This window comes from Elgaria multicarinata, chromosome 12 (genome assembly GCF_023053635.1).
Source record: "Elgaria multicarinata webbii isolate HBS135686 ecotype San Diego chromosome 12, rElgMul1.1.pri, whole genome shotgun sequence".
Taxonomy (NCBI): domain Eukaryota; kingdom Metazoa; phylum Chordata; class Lepidosauria; order Squamata; family Anguidae; genus Elgaria; species Elgaria multicarinata.
In genome coordinates this window covers 29,910,564-29,929,563 of record NC_086182.1, presented here as the reverse complement: position 1 = coordinate 29,929,563, position 19,000 = coordinate 29,910,564, and the positions used below count along the sequence as shown (strand labels likewise).

The following is a 19,000-nucleotide window of genomic DNA, read 5'->3' as shown; positions in this document are numbered from 1 at the left end:
CTCTGAAGGTGCCCCCCCCACCGAGCAGTCCGGGAGAAAGTTGCTCCGCTTGAGAGTTTGAAGGAGGACTTTGGGTGGCAGCTCCGGCGCCCCTCGCGCGTGGCCTCGGGGCTCGCTCCCTCGTCCGATGGATCCCCCCGAGGAACATGAGAAGTCCTCCTGGCGAGGGAGGGGAGAGGCCCAGCTGGGAAAGGAGGGAGCCAGGCGGGTCTGGAGCCTCCGGTGCGCTTTGCACTGAGGTCGGGCCGGGGTGGGGGTGAGGCAGAGAGAGAGAGAGAGTGTGTGAGAGTTGGAGGAAATGAGGGTGGGAGGAGAAGTGACACAGGACCTGATGCCAGCTGCCAAGATGACAGAGACCCTTCAGCTGCCAGCGCTGCAAGTCCAGGAGCAGCAGGTGGAGAAGCGCACCCACGCTTGGTCCAGTTCCTCCACGCCGACCCTGCGCCGAAGGCGGTTCAGGATGAGGCGCACCAGGAACGTCCAGGAGCCGGGCTTGGAGGCTGCAGCCTCCTCGCCCAAGGAGTTCCTCCAGCTGCCCTCCATCGAAATCACCCCTTCCAGTGATGAGGATGCGCCCTGGTCAAACTGTTCCACGCCCAGTGCCTCTCCGCGGCGCAAGCGCTTCCTCCTTCGCAAGTGGTTGAATGTGAAGGAGAAGAAGGAGTGCAGCGAGAGCAGGTATGTTGCGTCTCCATTTTCCCTTCCCTTTCCAGCTCTCTCCACCATCTATGAAGGACCCTTCAAGAACTGGATCCATGGGTCTTTCTGTTCCGTGGTACACATGTCCCACTATGTCTATGTCTCCCTCTACTGGCTGACGAGGTAAAGAGGGAAGCCAATTGGATGGATGCACGCTGTGTGCTGTTTTCCTAGTCCTTTATCTCAGATGGCAGATATTTGTACTTTGCTACTCAAAAGAAACGGAGGGGCCAATGAACAAGCCAAGGGTTATTTGCAGTATTTACAAGACGTGGCCAATGACAGGCTTGCTTCCACCATGATGTTGCTGCTAGTCTTAAGCGCGATATAAATGTGTGTGTGTACAGTTCCAATATTAAAAACAAAACAGATGAGTCGTTGGCCACAATCCGCACCAGTAAGCATTACTGCGCCAGATCGGGATCGCCTTATCCACAGACCAGATTTCCAGGTAATTGGGGGCAGCATATAGGAGTGGTGGCACACGTACACACAACCCTCTGTTTCTTAGACTGGACTGGGAATCTCTAACATAAACATAAGATTGTCCGAGAAACCAGAGAGCACAGCAGAGTATAGGGCCAGACCTACACCAAGCATTGATCTACACCATAACACTTTGGAAGCAGTTTGAAAATGGTATATGGAATGTGGCCGTAGCTAGACCTAAGGTTTATCCCAGGATTGTCCTGGGGTCAAACCTGTTCATCTAAGTGCCACACAGGGCATCCAGTGCTCAGGCAGGGACGAACCCGGGATGATCCTGGGATAAACCTTAGGTCTAGCTACAGCCCAGGTCAAGAGTCCCAACAGTTCTCAGTGCCATTATAAACCATTATAAAATGGTAGTGTAGATAAGTCTTTTGAGACATCTCTGGCATGGATGTATCAGTTTCGCTCATGATGCCTATTGTTTTCAAATGATGGCAAGTAATTCTTAACAGCGGTTGGTGTGTGTATTAAGCGGAATTTAATGATCAAACAGTTCAAGTCTCAGGTTTTTGTTTTTAACTTGGAAGTAAGCCCTATTCATTTAAATCAGATTTACTTCTAAATGCTTCAGATTGCGTTCTTAGAGAGATGGCTTTTCTAAAAAGCAAACGGAGAATGCTTCTAGTGGCACTTTCAACTGAATAAAGCTTCTTGGTTGATTATCTTCCTATAATCACTTTATCACTTAATTAACATTAACATATCACAGTAACTAAAGCTAGGCAATATTCTGAGGATTTTTAATGAAAAAACAGATTTCCATGATATTAAAGTTCAAATCAAATCCCACATTTGTGATTAACCAGTTGGTCAATTACTCATACATTGCTCACTTAAATTATTTTTTCTATCTGCATCAACCTCTTTTCCCTAACACCCAGCACTAACAGCTTTTCAAATTAATGAAGTGGAAATTTGCAGGACTTCAGCAGCAATTAACAATAAGCAGATACCTATCAAATACACAAGATAATGAACTTGAAATCAGGCACAGTGTACACTCAGGAGGTGAATGTATGCAATGCATGCCAAGAAGGTTGGTAGCGTGTAATACGGGATGAAGATGACTGTAAAGTAACATGCAGCAATGTCTGAAGTGTATTTGTGGGTGGAGATTCTGTGTAGAAATGTATATCATAAGAACACAAGAATTACTTTGCTGGATCAAAGCAAATTCCATCTAGTCCAGCATTCTTTTGACAGAAGCAGCCAGGCAGATAGTTTCGGAAAGCCCACAAGCAGGAATGAAGACAATACCCTTCCTTCATCTTGTTTGTGTTCAGTTTCTCATCTTCAATTGTATATATCCACTAGGGATGTCTGGATTTTGGGTATTCCATGACACATGTGTGTTGTGGCTTGTGCGGTGTCATTCCTACCAGCACCTGTTCACTGACAAATTATTCCCCCCCCTCCCGTTACGTAGAAAAATGCCCAAATAACTCCGTAAGAGGGTTCACAACAAGTTACATAATTTATGTTCATTTAACTTATTGTCCCCCATTCCATCCAACTTTTTCCATGCTTATATGATCCAGGATGGCATGTGTGTCAGCAGAAACTTATGCATTTTCTTACGAATATATTTGCATACATTTGGGGAAAGTTTTTTTTTTAAAAAAAAAAAGGATCCAAAAGTCCATGGACTCCATGTGGCCTGAGAAGGGTAGTCCACAACAGATTCTGAAGGTCAGATTCTTAGAAATCTGAACTCATTTAAATCTGCCTCGAACTTTTCCCTCAGCCCTAATGGCCACTACACAACTCTTTTCTTGTTGCTTAATAAGTGTCCAATTCATACTTCACCGCTGTGCCCAACAACTGAATTGTTGAAATGGTGTTTGGAAAAATCCTGAGGCGGTGCATGGATTAGGGAGTATTCGCATACCAAGTCCAGCATGGCACCTTCATATATTTTAGATTCCAAATCCACCTTGCTGTAGTAATGGACTTTTGAAATAGCATTCCTTCTCTCCCAAGCAACGGTATGTTCTGCTGTGATTGCTGCCTTCAGAAATATTAAGAGGATAACTGAGTTCCTCAGGCTCAGTGATGGAGGAGGGAGAAAACCCCTGGAGGGAGAGCCAGGCAGGCCCTGCTGTTTTATCACCGTAGTGATCGGAAGCATCCCTGAGAAAATTTGAGGCCATGTACAATTGACTGAATTTGGTTTTAAATAGGGTGATCATATGAAAAGGAGGACAGGGCTCCTGTATCTTTAACAGTTGCATAGAAAAGGAAATTTCAGCAGGTGTCATTTGTGTATATGGAGAACCTGGTGCAGTTCCTTCTTCATCACAACAGTTAAAGCTGCAGGAGCTATACTAGAGTGACCAGATTTAAAAGAGGGCAGGGCACCTGCAGCTTTAACTGCTGTGATGGAGAGGGAATTTCATCAGGTTCTCTATATATGCAAATAACACCTGCTGAAATTTCCTTTTCAATACATTAAAGATACAGGAGCCCTGTCCTCCTTTTCATATGGTCACCCTAAAATTTTAAAGCCATCTGGTGAAAGAAATCGTTCTCAGTTAATCAGATTAGTTTGGATAAATCTCCATAAACTTTGCATATAAGTAAAACAGTTTTCAGGAAGCTGTACATTTTTTTGTTTTTGTTTTCAGGACATGCAGCAGGAGCCATTTTAGAAGAGGCATTCCCTCATGTGAGAGAAAGGGGAATGCCTCTCCAAGATGGTGCCCAGTGCCCTCCTCAGTGGTGTTTATAAATATGTCTATTAAAAATAATTTAAAAATGTAAATGAAACCTGCTCTCTGTTAATTGGGGGGGGGGGACTCAAACCTTTTAAAATGTATTATTTGCACCAATTTATTATCTAAATGTTACAACCCAGTTGTTGCATTCCTGGGAACCCCAAGGGCTGTTGTAGGGTTCCGGGATGACTTGTTAACCACAGCAACAAGCCACCCTCTCTGCGTTTGCATGCGCTGACAAGGATAATTATGCAAATTTCCCCAGCATGTGACCAGTGCATGCAATGGGAGAAGTAAGCCACTGTACCTTCTTTCCCCTTCCATGATCATGCAAACAGGCCCAGTAATTTCAGGTGCTCTCTTCCTAGTGTCTGGTTGACCAGTTGTGGTTAGAACAGAGCCTTATACAAAAATTGCTCCAGTCTTGCTGTCAGAAGAGAAACTGGAGAGAGTGGTTCAATACCAAGCAGCTCTGACCATCTCTATGCCTTCCCTTGAACCACCAAACCATCTCAGGCAGAGAATGGGGCCATACTATGGAGCATCATAATTAGGGTGACCATATGAAAAGGAGGACAGGACTCCTGTATTTCTAACAGTTGCCTAGAAAAGGAAATTTCAGCAGGTGTCCTTTGTATATATAGGGAACCTGGTGAAATTTCCTCTTTCCAGTTAAAGCTGCAGGTGCCCTGCCCTCGTATTTGGTCACTCTGGTATAGCTCCTGCAGCTTTAACTGTTGTGATGAAAAGGGAATTTCACAAGGTTCCCCATATATACAAATGACACCTGCTGAAATTTCCTTTTCTAGGCAACTGTTAGAAATACAGGGGCTCTGTTCTCTTTTCTATATGACCACCCTAGTCATAATGCCACTTTAACCTCATAGTTGAAGGTAATGAGCTAGGAATCAACAGAGTGTGGACTAATAATAGTAACCTCAGAGTTTGCTCCCAAATGTCCTCAGTGCAGTTTGCTCCCAAATGTCCTCAGTGCAGATATGGGGTGCTGGCTACATCCTCCCTTTGATAGCGTCTTTAGAGTTCTGACTGTTTTTGATTGAAACCCAGAGCAGTTTCATCAGCCCACTGACATTGGAGCCAAAGCTGCTTTTGGGGAGTGGCTGTCACAAGGGAACATAAAAACAAAATCCTGATTGAGTTTGCGTAACGTCAGCCCCTCTTGTTAGAGGGCAAGGAAGGGCTAAGGATTGACACCATTCATGCAATGCAGAACCCAGCAGCTGCAATGATGTGTTTTTTGTCTCTATCATTAGCTCTCAGTTGGAACCTCTTAGCATTTAGCAGTACCGGTAACAGGCATGCAGGATTTATGCAGCGAGCGTGATAGTCTGATTACCATATTCCATTATTTATTTGTTCTCTTAGTTTGGATGTTAAAATATGCTCTTTTTGGTACTTTCTGGGCATGCAGTTGTGTAGAAACAGGAAACCTGTCAAGTTTTTGCCCCTGTCCTCCAACCCTCACTCAAACGTCTTCACCAAATTAACCTTCGGAAACAATACGCTGGCCCCGTTCAGAAGACACCTTAAACCACGGCTTTAACCATGGTGAATAAAGCAAAAAGCCTTATTTGCTGTGGTTAAAGCCATGGTTTAAGGTGTCTTTTGAACACGGCCTAACTTTCTGGCTTAACCACCATAGTTAAAGCCATGGTTTAAGGTGTCTTCTGAACACGGCCTAACTTTCTGGCTTAACCACCATGGTTAAAGCCATGGTTTAAGGTGTCTTCTGAACACGGCCTAACTTTCTGGCTTAACCACCATTGTTAAAGCCATGGTTTAAGGTGCCTTCTGAATGGGCCCTCTGTGAAACTCAGGTTTTGTTAAGTGAGGGATGGCATTGGCTAAGACAAAAGTAGAACCTCCACTCCCCCCAATAACCAACCATGTGGAAAGATGGTATCCAGCATCTACTCTTTTCCTTCCTTCCTTCCTTCCTTTTTTCTTTCTTGGAGATGTTTTGTTTCAGATAGGGCTGTGCACACACCCCCTCAAACCACTTTGGATCCCAATTCGGACCTGCTCCGCTCCAGAACTGGGCTTAGGAGGTCCAGATCGGCCTGCTCCGCTTCGGATTCGGGGATCCGAAACGGAGCGGAGCACACCCCTAGTTTCAGACCTATTTGGCCTACCACCATGAAGAGCAGCACAACTCCCTTGTGAACATGTGACCTGGAAGTTTTATAAATCCAAGGAACACCAGGCAAACCATTTTAACCTTTAGCTGTTGAGACTTCTTTTCTGGTCAGGCTTGTTTGCATGCAATTCCCTCTGGAATTGAGTCTGGTGATCATAGGCAAGCAGAATCGCTGCTCAACTTCCCCTCAGCTTCCCCATTCAGCATAGAGGTGATAATCCAGTATTACAGAAGCAAACAGATCAGTGGTTTCTTGCTTCCTCTTTGAAGACGGCAGCTGCTTTGAAGCTGATAGAGGTGTATTTGAGTCCTGCATTTCCTGACAAAACCAACTGAACCCTTCTATCTGCAAGGACGTTATTTGCTTTGGCCAATGCAAATGTTTGTCATCTTGTTAAAGGGCAGAAGTAAGACCATGTAATTTAGAACAGGCGTGGAGCCCTGATGTCAAGCAAGGACTGGAGTCCTAAACATCTCAAAGCATATGTCTGCATTTGAATGTCCTTGTGTCAAATGCCTAGCTTCCCAAACTGTTCTCTCTTCAAGAAACCCTAATGTGCCAAATCAAAACATTGATTCCATTTTGGCATCCCGGCACTTGTGGTGTGTCGAGGGGGCGCTAATGAAGCAGGTACATTGGCATATGTGGAGAATGACCTTTTTTTAGACATCAGCACGACAAGACAGTGAGAGGAACAGCAACTTCTGTCCCTGCTTTGGGAAGAGGTGGATGAAAGGAAATGTGGTTCTCTGTGATACTTTCGACTTTGCAGAAAATGAGACAAAGAATACTTGAGTTGCATGTGGTTTCCCCCCAACCTCATTTTATATAAAAAAGGAGCTGCAGAAGATGCCATCTAAAGCAGAGGACATGCATGGATGAAGGGACAGAGAGGTGCTGCTTAACTTTTCCACCCTTGGCAATTTTTTTCTGCTGAAAATCCTCCCCACACACACACACACACACGCATGCATACAAACTAACAACCCTCCCCCTTGGGAAACATAAAGGAGGTCATTTGTGTGAAAATCAGACGAAGGTTGTAAGATGCAAGGACTCTATTAGGACCTGATGTAGCAGATCTTTCAATTATTTTTAGAGTGGACATTTCTTACATTTTCTTCTAGCAAGTTGGCTAAGCTAAATCTAATAAGAATATCTGGTATTTAGTAGAAGGAAATATTTAAAACTCCAGTAAGGAGGGAGAGCGAGGATAGATTAATCTGAGGGCACGGTCTTCAACTGATCTGAAAAAAATGGGATGGAGCATGTTTTTAAGACATGAGCTGAGATTTCTGTCTAGGGTGGGGTGATTGTAGACATTTGGGAGGTCAGAAGGCAAATTAGCCAAACTGATTAATTCGAGGTGGGTTAGTAAATTGCATACTTCACATAATAACCTGCATGAAACTGCTGCCAGCAGTTATCACATGAGTAGTCCGCATGACCCGTTGTCAAGCAACGAGGATGGAGTACATATGTTACATTTTCCATCTCAAGGTTGCAGCTACAACTTCATAATTTGAACTACTCTGATGGAATGGTGTCATTTATCAATCATCTCAGACTTCCCCCAATCTGGTACCCTCCAGATGTTTTGGACTACAACTCCCAGCATTCCTGATAGAACAACCTAGGATTGGGAGTACAACCAATAGTACACGTGGATGGGCAGGTGGCAGAAGTGGCCAGGAGTCACTTTGCAAACTTTGACCAGGGTGCTGGCAGTATCCTTTCCTGCGGAGGCTTGATCTGGCCACAGTGATCCATGGTTTAGTCACCTTGGGTCTAGATTATTGTAACACTCTACATATTGGGCTGCTCTTGAGAAGTGTTTGGAAACTACAGCTGGTATAAAACATAGTGGCCAGACTGTTACGTGGTCTACAAAATGCACACTGCACAACATCAATCTTGAGACCGCTTTACTGGCTTCCTGTTTGTTTCCAAGTGCTGTTCTCCAGACTGGTTCTTCTTATCTTACCTAAAAGTCATAAGCACTTCATTTAGTTATTTATTTAAACATTTGTATCCCACCCTATATCACTCAGCTGTCAGGGTGGCATACAGATAAAATTGGGACCAGGGTCTGTGACAGATCACCTCTTCCTGTATGAACTTGTCCAGAGTCTCCATTTATCATAGAAGAACCTGTTATGGGTTCCACCTCTTATAGATATGAGCTTGGTAAGGACTCAAAACAAACTTTTCTCTGGAGCAGAATCTCATTTGTGGAACTCCCTTCCCAGGGAGGCTAGAGTGGTTTCCTCATAACTAACCTTTAGATGGCTGGTAAAAGCTACACTGTCCCAGTGTCCTGAGCTTGTAGATGGAGCAGAGAGCTCAATGCAAGCTGTTATCCCAGCAAAGATCTGGGAGAATATTAATGACTTATATACTTTCTGGTCTTGATTTACCAGTTGCAGCTGTGTCTGCTTCTTTAATGGTTAAAATTGGGTCTTCCTCCTCATGAGTAGACTCTTGCTTCCAAGTAGGAACATACAAAGCTGCCTTATACTGAGTCAGTTCATTGGTCCATCTAGACCAGTATTGTCAACACTGACTGGCAGCGGCTCCCCAGGGTTTAATGTAGGATTCTTTCCTTACCCTACTTGGAGAGGCCGGGAATTGAACCTGGTACCTTCTGCATGCCTAGCATGTGCTCTATCACATCAAGCTACAGCCCCGGAGAAGGAAGAATCTACCTGAGAAAGTAGATTCTTCAGTCTTAGTAAAGTCTGGGTGAATGGGGCTTCTGATGGCCAGGCAGGCACTCCAACGATAACTCTGAGCATCCCACCTGGTCTGTTGCCTTTGGTGCTCTGGAGAGCCATGTTGGGCAAGGGGAAAGAGTCAGGAAACCCAGCAGGGCTTGGGTAGGGCTGAAAGGGGTTCTTTGGGACTGCAGGACAAGCACCCCTGCAACAAAACTCCTCAGGCTACCCCGTCTTCTGTGGGAATGAGGTTTGCTGAGGAATCCAAATCCTACTCCTCCAACGAGGTTTCTCTTGGGCTTGAGTCAACCTAGGCCTAATCTACACCAATCAGGGCATTGCACTATGAAGATGGTATGAAAGCATATATAAAAGGCAGGAGCCACACTACTGCTTTATAGCTGTATTGAAGAGCGCTGCCAACTATTGGAGCCCATTGACACATACCATATACCGCTTTCATAGTGCTATATTTCACTCAGAGAAATAGTTGAAGTTACTCCACTGGTTTTTAACACCAAGTGAAATTACATTGGAGGTTAGCAGGGCCAAATTCTTTGAAGCAAATGCAGATCGGAGGTAACGCTAAGGACATGAGATTGCCTTTCCAGTCATTAGATGTACAAAGCATTGTGTTGGCCATTACATTCCAGAAACGTCTATCAAAACCTGGAGACAAACATAGCAGAGGGAGATGTCCTTACTTAACCTAATTTAAATTGGCACTAGACTCTGCGTTGTGAGACATTTAAGTCAGATCCTTGACCTCGCTTCTCAAATTAGTGATTTTAATTGGCCAAGCCAAAAAAGAGGCAACCTTGTTCCCTGAAATTCAGGTGACAACATTAATTCAAAGTTTGTTATCTTCCTTCTTGTTAGACGCTCCAGTGCCATCTTCTGGCTCCCTTCTAGATTGCACTAAAACGGTGAAAAAATATATTATTTAGCACATTTATATCACGCCTTTCCTTCAAGGAGCTCAAGATGACACACATGGTCTTTCCTGCTCTCCCCGTTTATCCCCAAAATAACTCTGAGAGCTGATGACTGACTTGAGGTCACCTACGTTTCATAACTGAATGGAGACCAGAATCCCAGGTCTCCCATGTCCTAGCCAGAAACCGTAATCAAAACACCATCCCAGCTGCCATGTTTGAGTTCCAGTCTGGTATCTTGGTGTCTTGTTGGTTAGAGGTGCCTAGAGTATACCCCCATGGCAACTTGTAAGTTAATTCCATGCCCATCCAGCACCCACATTGCAAATGTATGGACACGTCAGCCTGTGATACACCTCCACCTGTCAAACTGGAAATGGGGCCAGTTTGGGCTGTGTGTTGTCCAGGGCTGGCTCAAGACATTTTGCTGCCTGAGGTGAAAGTCAAGATGGCGCCCTGTTCTCGTTCCATATACAAAAGGCAGCTGGACTGGCACTTGACTCTTACTTCCCCACTGGCAGTGGGTCATCCCCCACACTAGAAGGCAGCAGGTTCATTTAGTGGGTCCAGAGCAGGTTGTGTGGCATACACAGTTCTGACTTGCAAACAGAGTACAGCCAGAATGCTGCTACCGCTGCCTCTTCAGCATCAGCTGCCTGAGGCAATTGCCTCACTCTGCCTGATGGTAGGGCCACCCCTGGTGTTGTCTATACAACTGGCATCTGGGGACATCGCAAGAAAAGATGCACGCATTTACTTTCTTCCTGGTAACAGCTTTGAGATGCTGCTGAACACCAACATCCCTGCCTCTTTTTTTCTCTCTCCCAATAATTGCCATCGATAGCAGATGCTCCCCCCTGTGTATCTGTCGGATTTCCTTGGAGAAGTCACAGCTAACCTGCTGGCAGGCTAATTCCAATGCAATCCTGGATCTTACTCTCCTTTAAAGTTCAAGTTAATGGATTCCCACCCCTTCACTCCCACGGCTCTCTTGCAGCCCAGGCCTAAACATATTTCCCGAGCAGTCCCACTGAGTTCAGTCAGTCATATTTCCTGGATTGCAGCTGTTCAAGGCATTTTATATGGAAGCCCTGCAGCTACCATAGCAACACAGATAGCAAGAAGTTCATTTACCCAAGCAGACAGTTTTATTATTGAGGAATCAGGTTGACAGTTGGAGGGGAAGTTTGTTGACAGTTTCCTAAGGGCTATCAGAGGACAGAGAGCGACATAGAATCAGCACAGCACAGCAGTGGATCAGAAAACAAGACAAACCAACAAATACATGAGATGTTTCCATTCCTTTTCTCCTCTGCCTGGAAAAGCTATTAGGCCTCCAGTGTCATCCTAGTATACCTTTATTAGGGCATACCGAAAGTCCCAAATGGGAAAATAGTAGTCTGTTCGCAGTTGAGGTGAGGCTGTTTAGGGTGGCCTGAAGTGTTAGATGTATAAAGAGCAAGCTGAATGTGTGAGCTTCATCCCACATACCTATTTCCCTCGAATTATCCCCTACAGCACTAAGCTGTCACTGTTGCTGTTGTTGCTACCGGGCGGCTAGATCCTTTGCATACCAGGAAATGGGTTTAAAGGGGGAAAATGTAAAACAAAACAAAACATAAAAAATCAACGGATGATCCAATCCTATTCAAATTTGGCATGCTTAAAGCTCTCCTTAATATCTATTACTGTGCCAATTTTGATGTCTTTATCTTTAAAGCTTATGCAGATGTAAGCATTTGTTTAATTTTTCTTCAAATCCTGCTCCTGCACCCCAGTGGCCACTCGGAAAACAACAAATGATACGCTTGAAAACTAGTAGCAAAATATTGCACTTCTTTTGGTTAAGAAGCGCAATTAAAGCAGGATGCATGGGAGTACTTCACAATAAAAGCAGATTATTAGCTGGAAAACTTCAGAGTCCTTTGCACGCAATTCACAGTGATTGCACAGTATAACACTGGTGGGATGAAGCCCTGTGTCAATCTATGTGTTTGTAGCATAATGTTCAATCTGTAAATAAAACCTTAGCTTATGAAGTTCTTGTCTTCACAAACATTATGCTTGTATTAAAACCATCACAAGGTACCAGGAACAGACACAGACACTTTGTAAAGATTGGTGAGTGAAGAGGTGAAAATATTTGAATGATGGAGCAACTGACAGCATTTAGCCTGACTCTGAAAGCTTCTTATCTTTTGTAGAAGAATTTTATTTATTTATAAAAGCAAACCGATTAAACTCCAAAGTGCCCAGAAGGTGGCAATTTTTCCAAACGTTGTAGGCATTGAAACTATTCCATTATTGAACAGCATGAGGGCACAATGCTGTGCATGATTAGGCAGGGGAAAAAAGTCCTACAACTCCCAGTATTCCCCAACCAGCCATGTTGTAGGACTTTTTTCTATCTAAACAGGCAAAAGAATGCACCCTTCAGCTACCAATCTTGGATCAGAACAATTATAGCTTGATTATGCAACGTGCATTTGTTGGTTGGTTTGCTTTTGTCCTTTCTGAAAAGTAACCCCAACCATGCAGATAAGCCCAATGGTTGTTTTTTAGGCCGTAGCTAGACCTAAGGTTTATCCCAGGATTGTCCTGGGGTCAAACCTGTTCATCTAAGTGCCACACAGGGCATCCAGCGCTCAGGCAGGGATAAACCCGGGATGATCCTGGGATAAACCTTAGGTCTAGCTGCAGCCTTAGTGTCTTTCATGCAAGGTGACTTTATTTATCACTGTTTAGCCCCATCCATTGACTTGGGGACTAAGGCCTTAGCTAGACCTAAGGATTATCCCAGGCAAATGGAGGGGTCGCTTCTGCCTGCTCCCGGTATCCCCTGTGTGTCATTTGGATGTACAGGGATGATCCCAGGACGATCCCAGGATATTTATTTATTTATTTATTTATTATATTTCTATACCTCCCAATAGCCGGAGCTCTCTGGGCGGTTCACAAAAATTAAAACCATTCAAAGTATAAAACAACAGTATAAAACCATAATATAAAATACAATATAAAAGCTCAACCAGATAAAAACAGCAGCAATGCAAAATTACAAATTTAAAATCTGTATTTATAGATTGTTAAAATGTTGGGAGAATAAAAAAGGTCTTCACCTGGCGTCTGAAAGCATATAACGTAGGTGCCAAACGAACCTCCTTTGGGAGCTCATTCCACAGCCGGGGTGCCACAGCAGAGAAGGCCCTCCTCCTGGTAGCCACCTGCCTCACTTCCTTTGGCAGGGGCTCACGGAGAAGGACCCCTGAGGATGACCTTAGGGTCTGGGCAGGTACATATGGGAGGAAGGGTTCCTTCAGATAACCTGGTCTAGCCATGGCCCATGTTCTACTGAGAGGTTGTACCTCTTACCTCCCAGGACGAACCTTGTGATAATCGAAGAGGATTCTGGCTCCTATTACAGGTTTGAAAAGAAGTTGGTTTCCTCTCTCTGGACCAGAAAGAACACTCTGCTGCCCCTACTGCCAGTTGCTCTGGAAATGCAGAAGTAAAAGCATGCACACCCCAGCCCCATCCACAGGCCAGGTGGTGCGTGCATATGTATGGGTTTAAAAGTTTTGTTTTCTATTTTTGCAATACGTTATGAGTTGCCTTGAGAGTTATTCAATTACAAGGCAGGACATACATCTTCAAAAATAAATCAAACTGGCTGAGGCTGGTCAAGGAACAAGCCAAAAGAGGGGAAACTGGTTGGGGCCGGAGCTGTGCCTCTCAACCGGTGAGATAATATGGTCAAAGGCCATTCGCTTGAATGAGAATCAGAAAAGGAGGAAGAGAGAGATGTTTTCATAGGACCCTGGCATAACCATACAAGTTTGCTGAGCATTTGTACTTGCAAGAGGTACTTCAGGGCAGATTTTTTGGAAATTCCACTTCAAAGCAGATTGTGTCCACTTAAGGCAGGACTCCCTGAAACTCTGACACATGTACTCTCACACTGTAATTTTCACTCTGATTTGAGATGTTGTATAATTTATCCTCTTTGGGCTAACTTCCCAGGGCATCCAGATGAAAGATTGGTAATCAATCGTCTATCCAATAAGGTCCCATATCACTGAAGAGGTGACTATTTTTTCTCCTAATGGCCATGCGTCCAAGAGCTCAGCTGATTGACTGTGTTAGCTAAACTAAAGAAATTGAAGCCTTGTGTATTTGTATTTTAACCTGAATGCATCTAAACAATGGAAATAGAGAATTTTTTAAACGTTTTCCTGCATTATGACCACACCACCTCACAGTCTGTCTCTGGCCGTAGCTAGACCTAAGGTTTATCCCAGGATCATCCTGGGTTCGTCCCTGCCTGAGTGCTGGATGCCCTGTGTGGCACTTAGATGAACAGGTTTGACCCCAGGACAATCCTGGGATAAACCTTAGGTCTAGCTATGGCCTCTGTCTTCATCACAATTCAAGGTGGTGGCTCTGACTTACAAAGCAAGACTTATCTGGCTGAGTGCTACGTAGAGCCATTAACAACATCCTACTTGTGAAGCTGCTTCCTCCCTTGCATATCCCTGTGGGCTTTGTAAGATCAAGTTGAACACATATGGACTGTGAGCAGCTTTTGAATATTTATGAAACTCCCCTTTGACTTCGAGCTTTGCAAAAGCCCATGTGTAAGCAGCTTTTTGAAGTGTTGGGCCTTAGCTAGATCTAAGATTTATCCCGGGATCGTCCCGAGGTCATCCCTGTTCATGTAAATGACACACAGGGTATCTCAGGAGTGGGCAGGGATGACCCCAGGATAATCCCGGGATAAACCTTAGGTCTAGCTAAAGCTTTGTAAGACATTTGTGCTAGGACTGGCTTCTGATGGTTGGGATTAGTCCTCTGTGTGTGTGTTTATGCCTGTGTCATGCCTTCCACCTATTTTATAATATTTGGTTCCTAGTCATGAGGACGGAGCGATCTTAAAGATCTAAATTACTAAATAAAACATTTGAATAAATGTTTTAAGAGCTGCATTAATAGAAGTATAGCTTCCAGATTGCGTGAGGTACTGGTTCCCCTCTATTTGACACTGGTTAGGCCTCATCTTGAGTATTGTGTCCAGTTCTGGACACCACACTTCAAGAGGGATGCAGACAAGCTGGAGGGGGTTCAGAGGAGGGCAACGAGGATGATCAGGGGTCTGAAATCAAAGCCCTATGAGATGAGACTGAAAGAACTGGGCATGTTTAGCCTTGAGAAGAGAAGACTGAGGGGAGACATGAGAGCTAGGGTGACCAACTGTCAGGATTTCCCCGGATTTGTCCTGGTTTTTGTTCTTTCCATGGTGTCAGGGTGGATTTTCTATCATTTTCAATAATGTCCTGGAATGACACACCTTCCTCTTTAAGGCTGCCATTAGCATGGCAGGAGGGAGTGACATGCTTTCTTGAGGCACATCATTCCCCCACCCGGAGCTCCAATTGAGGTCTTAAAGGGGAAAGTGGGTCATTCGTGGACATTATAGAAAAGGCCCCAATTGGAGTGGATGGTGGTGGTGCAGAATGAAATCCTTTCCCCTCCTCCACTCCAATCGGGTTCTTTAAGGTGGCGGGGGAATAACGTACTTTCTGCAGGACTCAGAAAGCTGCTTCCCCCCCACACACACTAGGTGTCCTCTTTTTTGGTTTCCCAAATATGGTCACCCTATGAGAGCACTCTTCAAATACTTAAAAGGTTGTCACACAGAGGAGGGCCAGGATCTCTTCTCGATCATCCTAGAGTGCAGGACATGCAATAACGGGCTCAAGTTACAGGGAGCCAGATTCCAGCTGGACGTCAGGAAAAACTTCCTGACTGTTAGCGCAGTATGGCAATGGAACCAATGGCATAGGGAGGTCAGGGGTTCTCCCACACTAGAGACATTCAAGAGGCAGCTGGACAACCATCTGTCAGGGATGCTTTAAGGTGGATTCCTGCACTGAGCAGGGGGTTGGACTTGATGGCCTTGTAGGCCTCTTCCAACTCAACTATTCACTGATTCTAAGAGAGAGGGAGAGCATATGCCTCAGTGGTCTAGAATTCCCCCACATATATCACATTGAAGTCAGTCGGCCCATGGCTGGGGGGGGGGGGGAAGCAATTTTATAGCAAATTTCACACAATAACATTATTTTCAGATTTACGGGCTCAAAACCTCCCCTGCGATATGAGCACAATTTTTCATCTCATGTGAATAACATTGTGTGTGTCTGTAATTGAATTGCAGTACAAAAATCACACTCCCTGTTGCTTAGCAGTAATCATCATCTGTTCTTTTATTGTCCTCCGCCTCCAAGATGGAATTGGTATGCAAAGGGAGGAGGCAATGTATGTGTCTGGATTTGTATATTCCAATGCAGGGAAGTGATTCTACTCCAGAATCATTTACTCTTAAAGTATGCAAAAATTAGAAACAAAAAGAAGTTAGTTTGGTTTATACATCCAATCAATGCTTTCTACTGTCAATAAGCCAGTCTTGGCCAAAGACTTTAAAGGTAGATGGAACATATACTTCTTCACAGTCTTAAATTTATGTTCATAAGGCTCTGTGAACTAGAGTTCCAAAAAATTCATCTTCAAGGAAGAGCCTTGGGTAGGTAAGGATTAAGAGTAAGCATTGGGAGAGGTATGTATGCATTGAGCTTCTATTCTTCTAGTTTCAGTAGAAGTAGCAGTAGTTTGTTTAAAACTATGCATTTGTCTCAGTGTCTATGACTGTGACAACAACATCCAATGAGAGGAAAGGGGACAGGTCTGTGAGCTTATCTACATGCGCAATTTATTGCATGCTTGTTAATCCCTTGTCATGGAAGTTTGCAGGTCCTTTACATGACTCTGTCAACTTCTGGGATGTCTCCTGCACTTTCCTCCTGTAATCTCGCTTTAAAAGACAAGCAAAACAGAGATAGTGCAGTATAATCACTAACAATTGTATGTAAAGCTGGTGTGTTATAAGTTGGCATTGTCTCATTGAACTTAATAGCATTGCCGAGAGGGAAGTTTTCAATTAAAAATCACATGGCCACTGTCTAAAGGCATCAGTCGTGAATGCGGAAAGACTCCAGAAGAAGAAACCCTGGTAAGAGTGTGGGGTTTCTCCTTAATGTAGAGATACCCTAAGTTTTGTTCTCTAATGGCCTCAGTTGAACTGAGGGCTCATCTACACCAAGCAGGATGTAGCACTATGAAAGCGGTATATGGTATGTGTCAATGGGTCCCAACAGTTGTCAGTGTACTTCAATACCGCTATAAAGCAGTAGTGTGGCTCCTGCCTTTTATATACCTCTTTCATAATGGAACATCCTGCTTGGTGTAGATGAGCCCTGAATCTCGGAACAGCAACTAGAGCCAGATTCGCACCTGGTGTCATATCCATACGATCCCATCATGGTGACAGTCCCCTTTCACCTAGTGAGCGGAGTGAACTTTGATGTGAGTGTGATCCTTGACTGCCACCAACTCAAGAGAAAGGGGAAGGTTGAGTAAGAAATGCTGTTTGGAAGGTTTAATAGTTACATGGAGTTGGTTAATTTTTACTTACACTTTCTGCAACTTGTGCATCTCTTAAAGTGGTCTGCAGAACATGAGTTGGCTTGTGACCGCAGGAGGAGACAGTTGATAGATTTGTCACCTAAGTGAGATGGAATCGGTGCAGAAATCACGAGCCCATTGGTCAGAATCTAGCCTCCGCTGACCAAGCTAGTAGGTGCTTGCAGGTCGTTCATTCCACTGAGCTTTGAAGGAATGAGGTAAGAGTCCTCTTGATCGATAGTGCTTTCTGATCTATGCACTGCAGGTCATTTAGATCGATAAGATAATGCCATAAGGCAGGTACGGCCATTCTGCAATCTACAAATCATCTTCATCTCTGCATTATAATCCCTGGCATACTTACTGGGAATTAAGCCCCATTATGTTCAATGGGGCTTCCTCTTAAGTAAGTGTGTATAAGATTGTAGCCTTAGCATACTTTTCGTAATTTAGGAAATCCTGGGTTCCATTTTTTCTTCCAAGAACTAAATGACAAAAGAATGTGTAGGATGGAGGCAGAGAGAATCTCCATATGTACAAAAGAGAAGAGAGAGAAAACATGTACAAAGGAAAAAGAGAGAAATAAATCACCATGCATTGTGTGAAGCTAGAAGGCATTCTTGCTTTGCCTGTGAGTGTCTACATATTCCTGTAATACAGAAGTGAGCGGGAGCATCTTCCATACTGCTCCTTTAAGATGTAGCTACCTCCTATGTATTATTGCATATATATCCCACTTTTTTTCCTCCAAGGAACCCAAGGCAGTGTACATAATCCTCCTCCTCTTCTCCTTTTTATCCTCACAACAACAACCCTGTGAGGTAGGTTGGGCTGAGAGTTTGTGACTGGCCCACAGTCATCCAGTGGATTTCCATGGCCAAGTGGGGACTAGAACCCGGATCTCCCAACTCCCAGTCCGACACTTTAGCATCTACACCACACTGGCTCTCCTATGCGGCTCCTCTTAAATTTCCTCTCTGGCTCACTGTAAACATTCCACAGAAGTCCAATGGAGAGTGGAAACAGGACAGTCTGGAAACAGGAAATACCCATATCAATGGAGTGGATGGCAAAGAAGATAACTTAGACCTTATCTGTGGTGGAGGGGCAACTTCCCCCATTCACCATCTCTTCTGTCTAGTGCAGGGAAGATGGTCTCTACCCGTGCTTCTCACTTGCAACATTCAGTTTGCCAGTTTTCAGAACCATTTCCATGTATTCCTTCTGCTCCTGCCTGCAAAGGAGATTTAAATGGTGGGTGCAGATTTAAATGGCTGGTGTCTCCAATGCCACTGAAGCAATGAATCTGCTCCGGGTTTCAGTCAGAACTCTAAAGAAGCTCTCCAAGGTGCAGAGATAGATAGATAGATAGATGGATGGATGGATGGATGGATGGATAGATAGATAGATGCTATGAATAAATAAATAGTGCTGAAGAGTTTTGACAGGTTCTGACCAAACCCCAGAGTGGATTCACCGTTCCACTAACTTCGGAGCCACCAACTTCCACTGAATGTGTGTGTGTGTGTGCGCGCGCTTCATTTTAGATTTACCATTTTGACTTTGTCACGGACTTTGTCTCCTTGCAACAGATTTAAGGACTTTATGTATGGATGTGGGTGTTTGTTACATTTGTTTGCTAAACCACCTTTCCGCTAAATGGTGCTTTGGTGGTAAACGTAGATAATATATAAATACAATAAAACTAAAAGTGTAAACCATAACAAGTACGTAAGCATCAATAAAATAAATAAAAGCAACCTGTTAGA

General features: G+C 44.2%; 1 protein-coding gene across 4 annotated transcripts in view; it reads left to right on the top strand.

Annotated features, from left to right (window-relative positions):
* Window positions 1-298: 298 nt before the first annotated feature.
* Window positions 299-19,000, top strand: part of GRAMD1B (GRAM domain containing 1B) — a 150,842-nt gene continuing 132,140 nt past the window's right edge. For 2 of the 4 annotated variants that reach the window (XM_063139117.1, XM_063139116.1), the window contains exon 1: window positions 318-678. In XM_063139117.1, coding sequence (XP_062995187.1) covers window positions 332-678 — 347 coding nt within the window. In that variant the 5' untranslated portion in view covers window positions 318-331. Of the gene's footprint in view, window positions 679-17,416; window positions 17,450-19,000 lie in introns of those variants that run through there. The other 2 variants (XM_063139115.1, XM_063139118.1) reach the window with 2 other exon arrangements.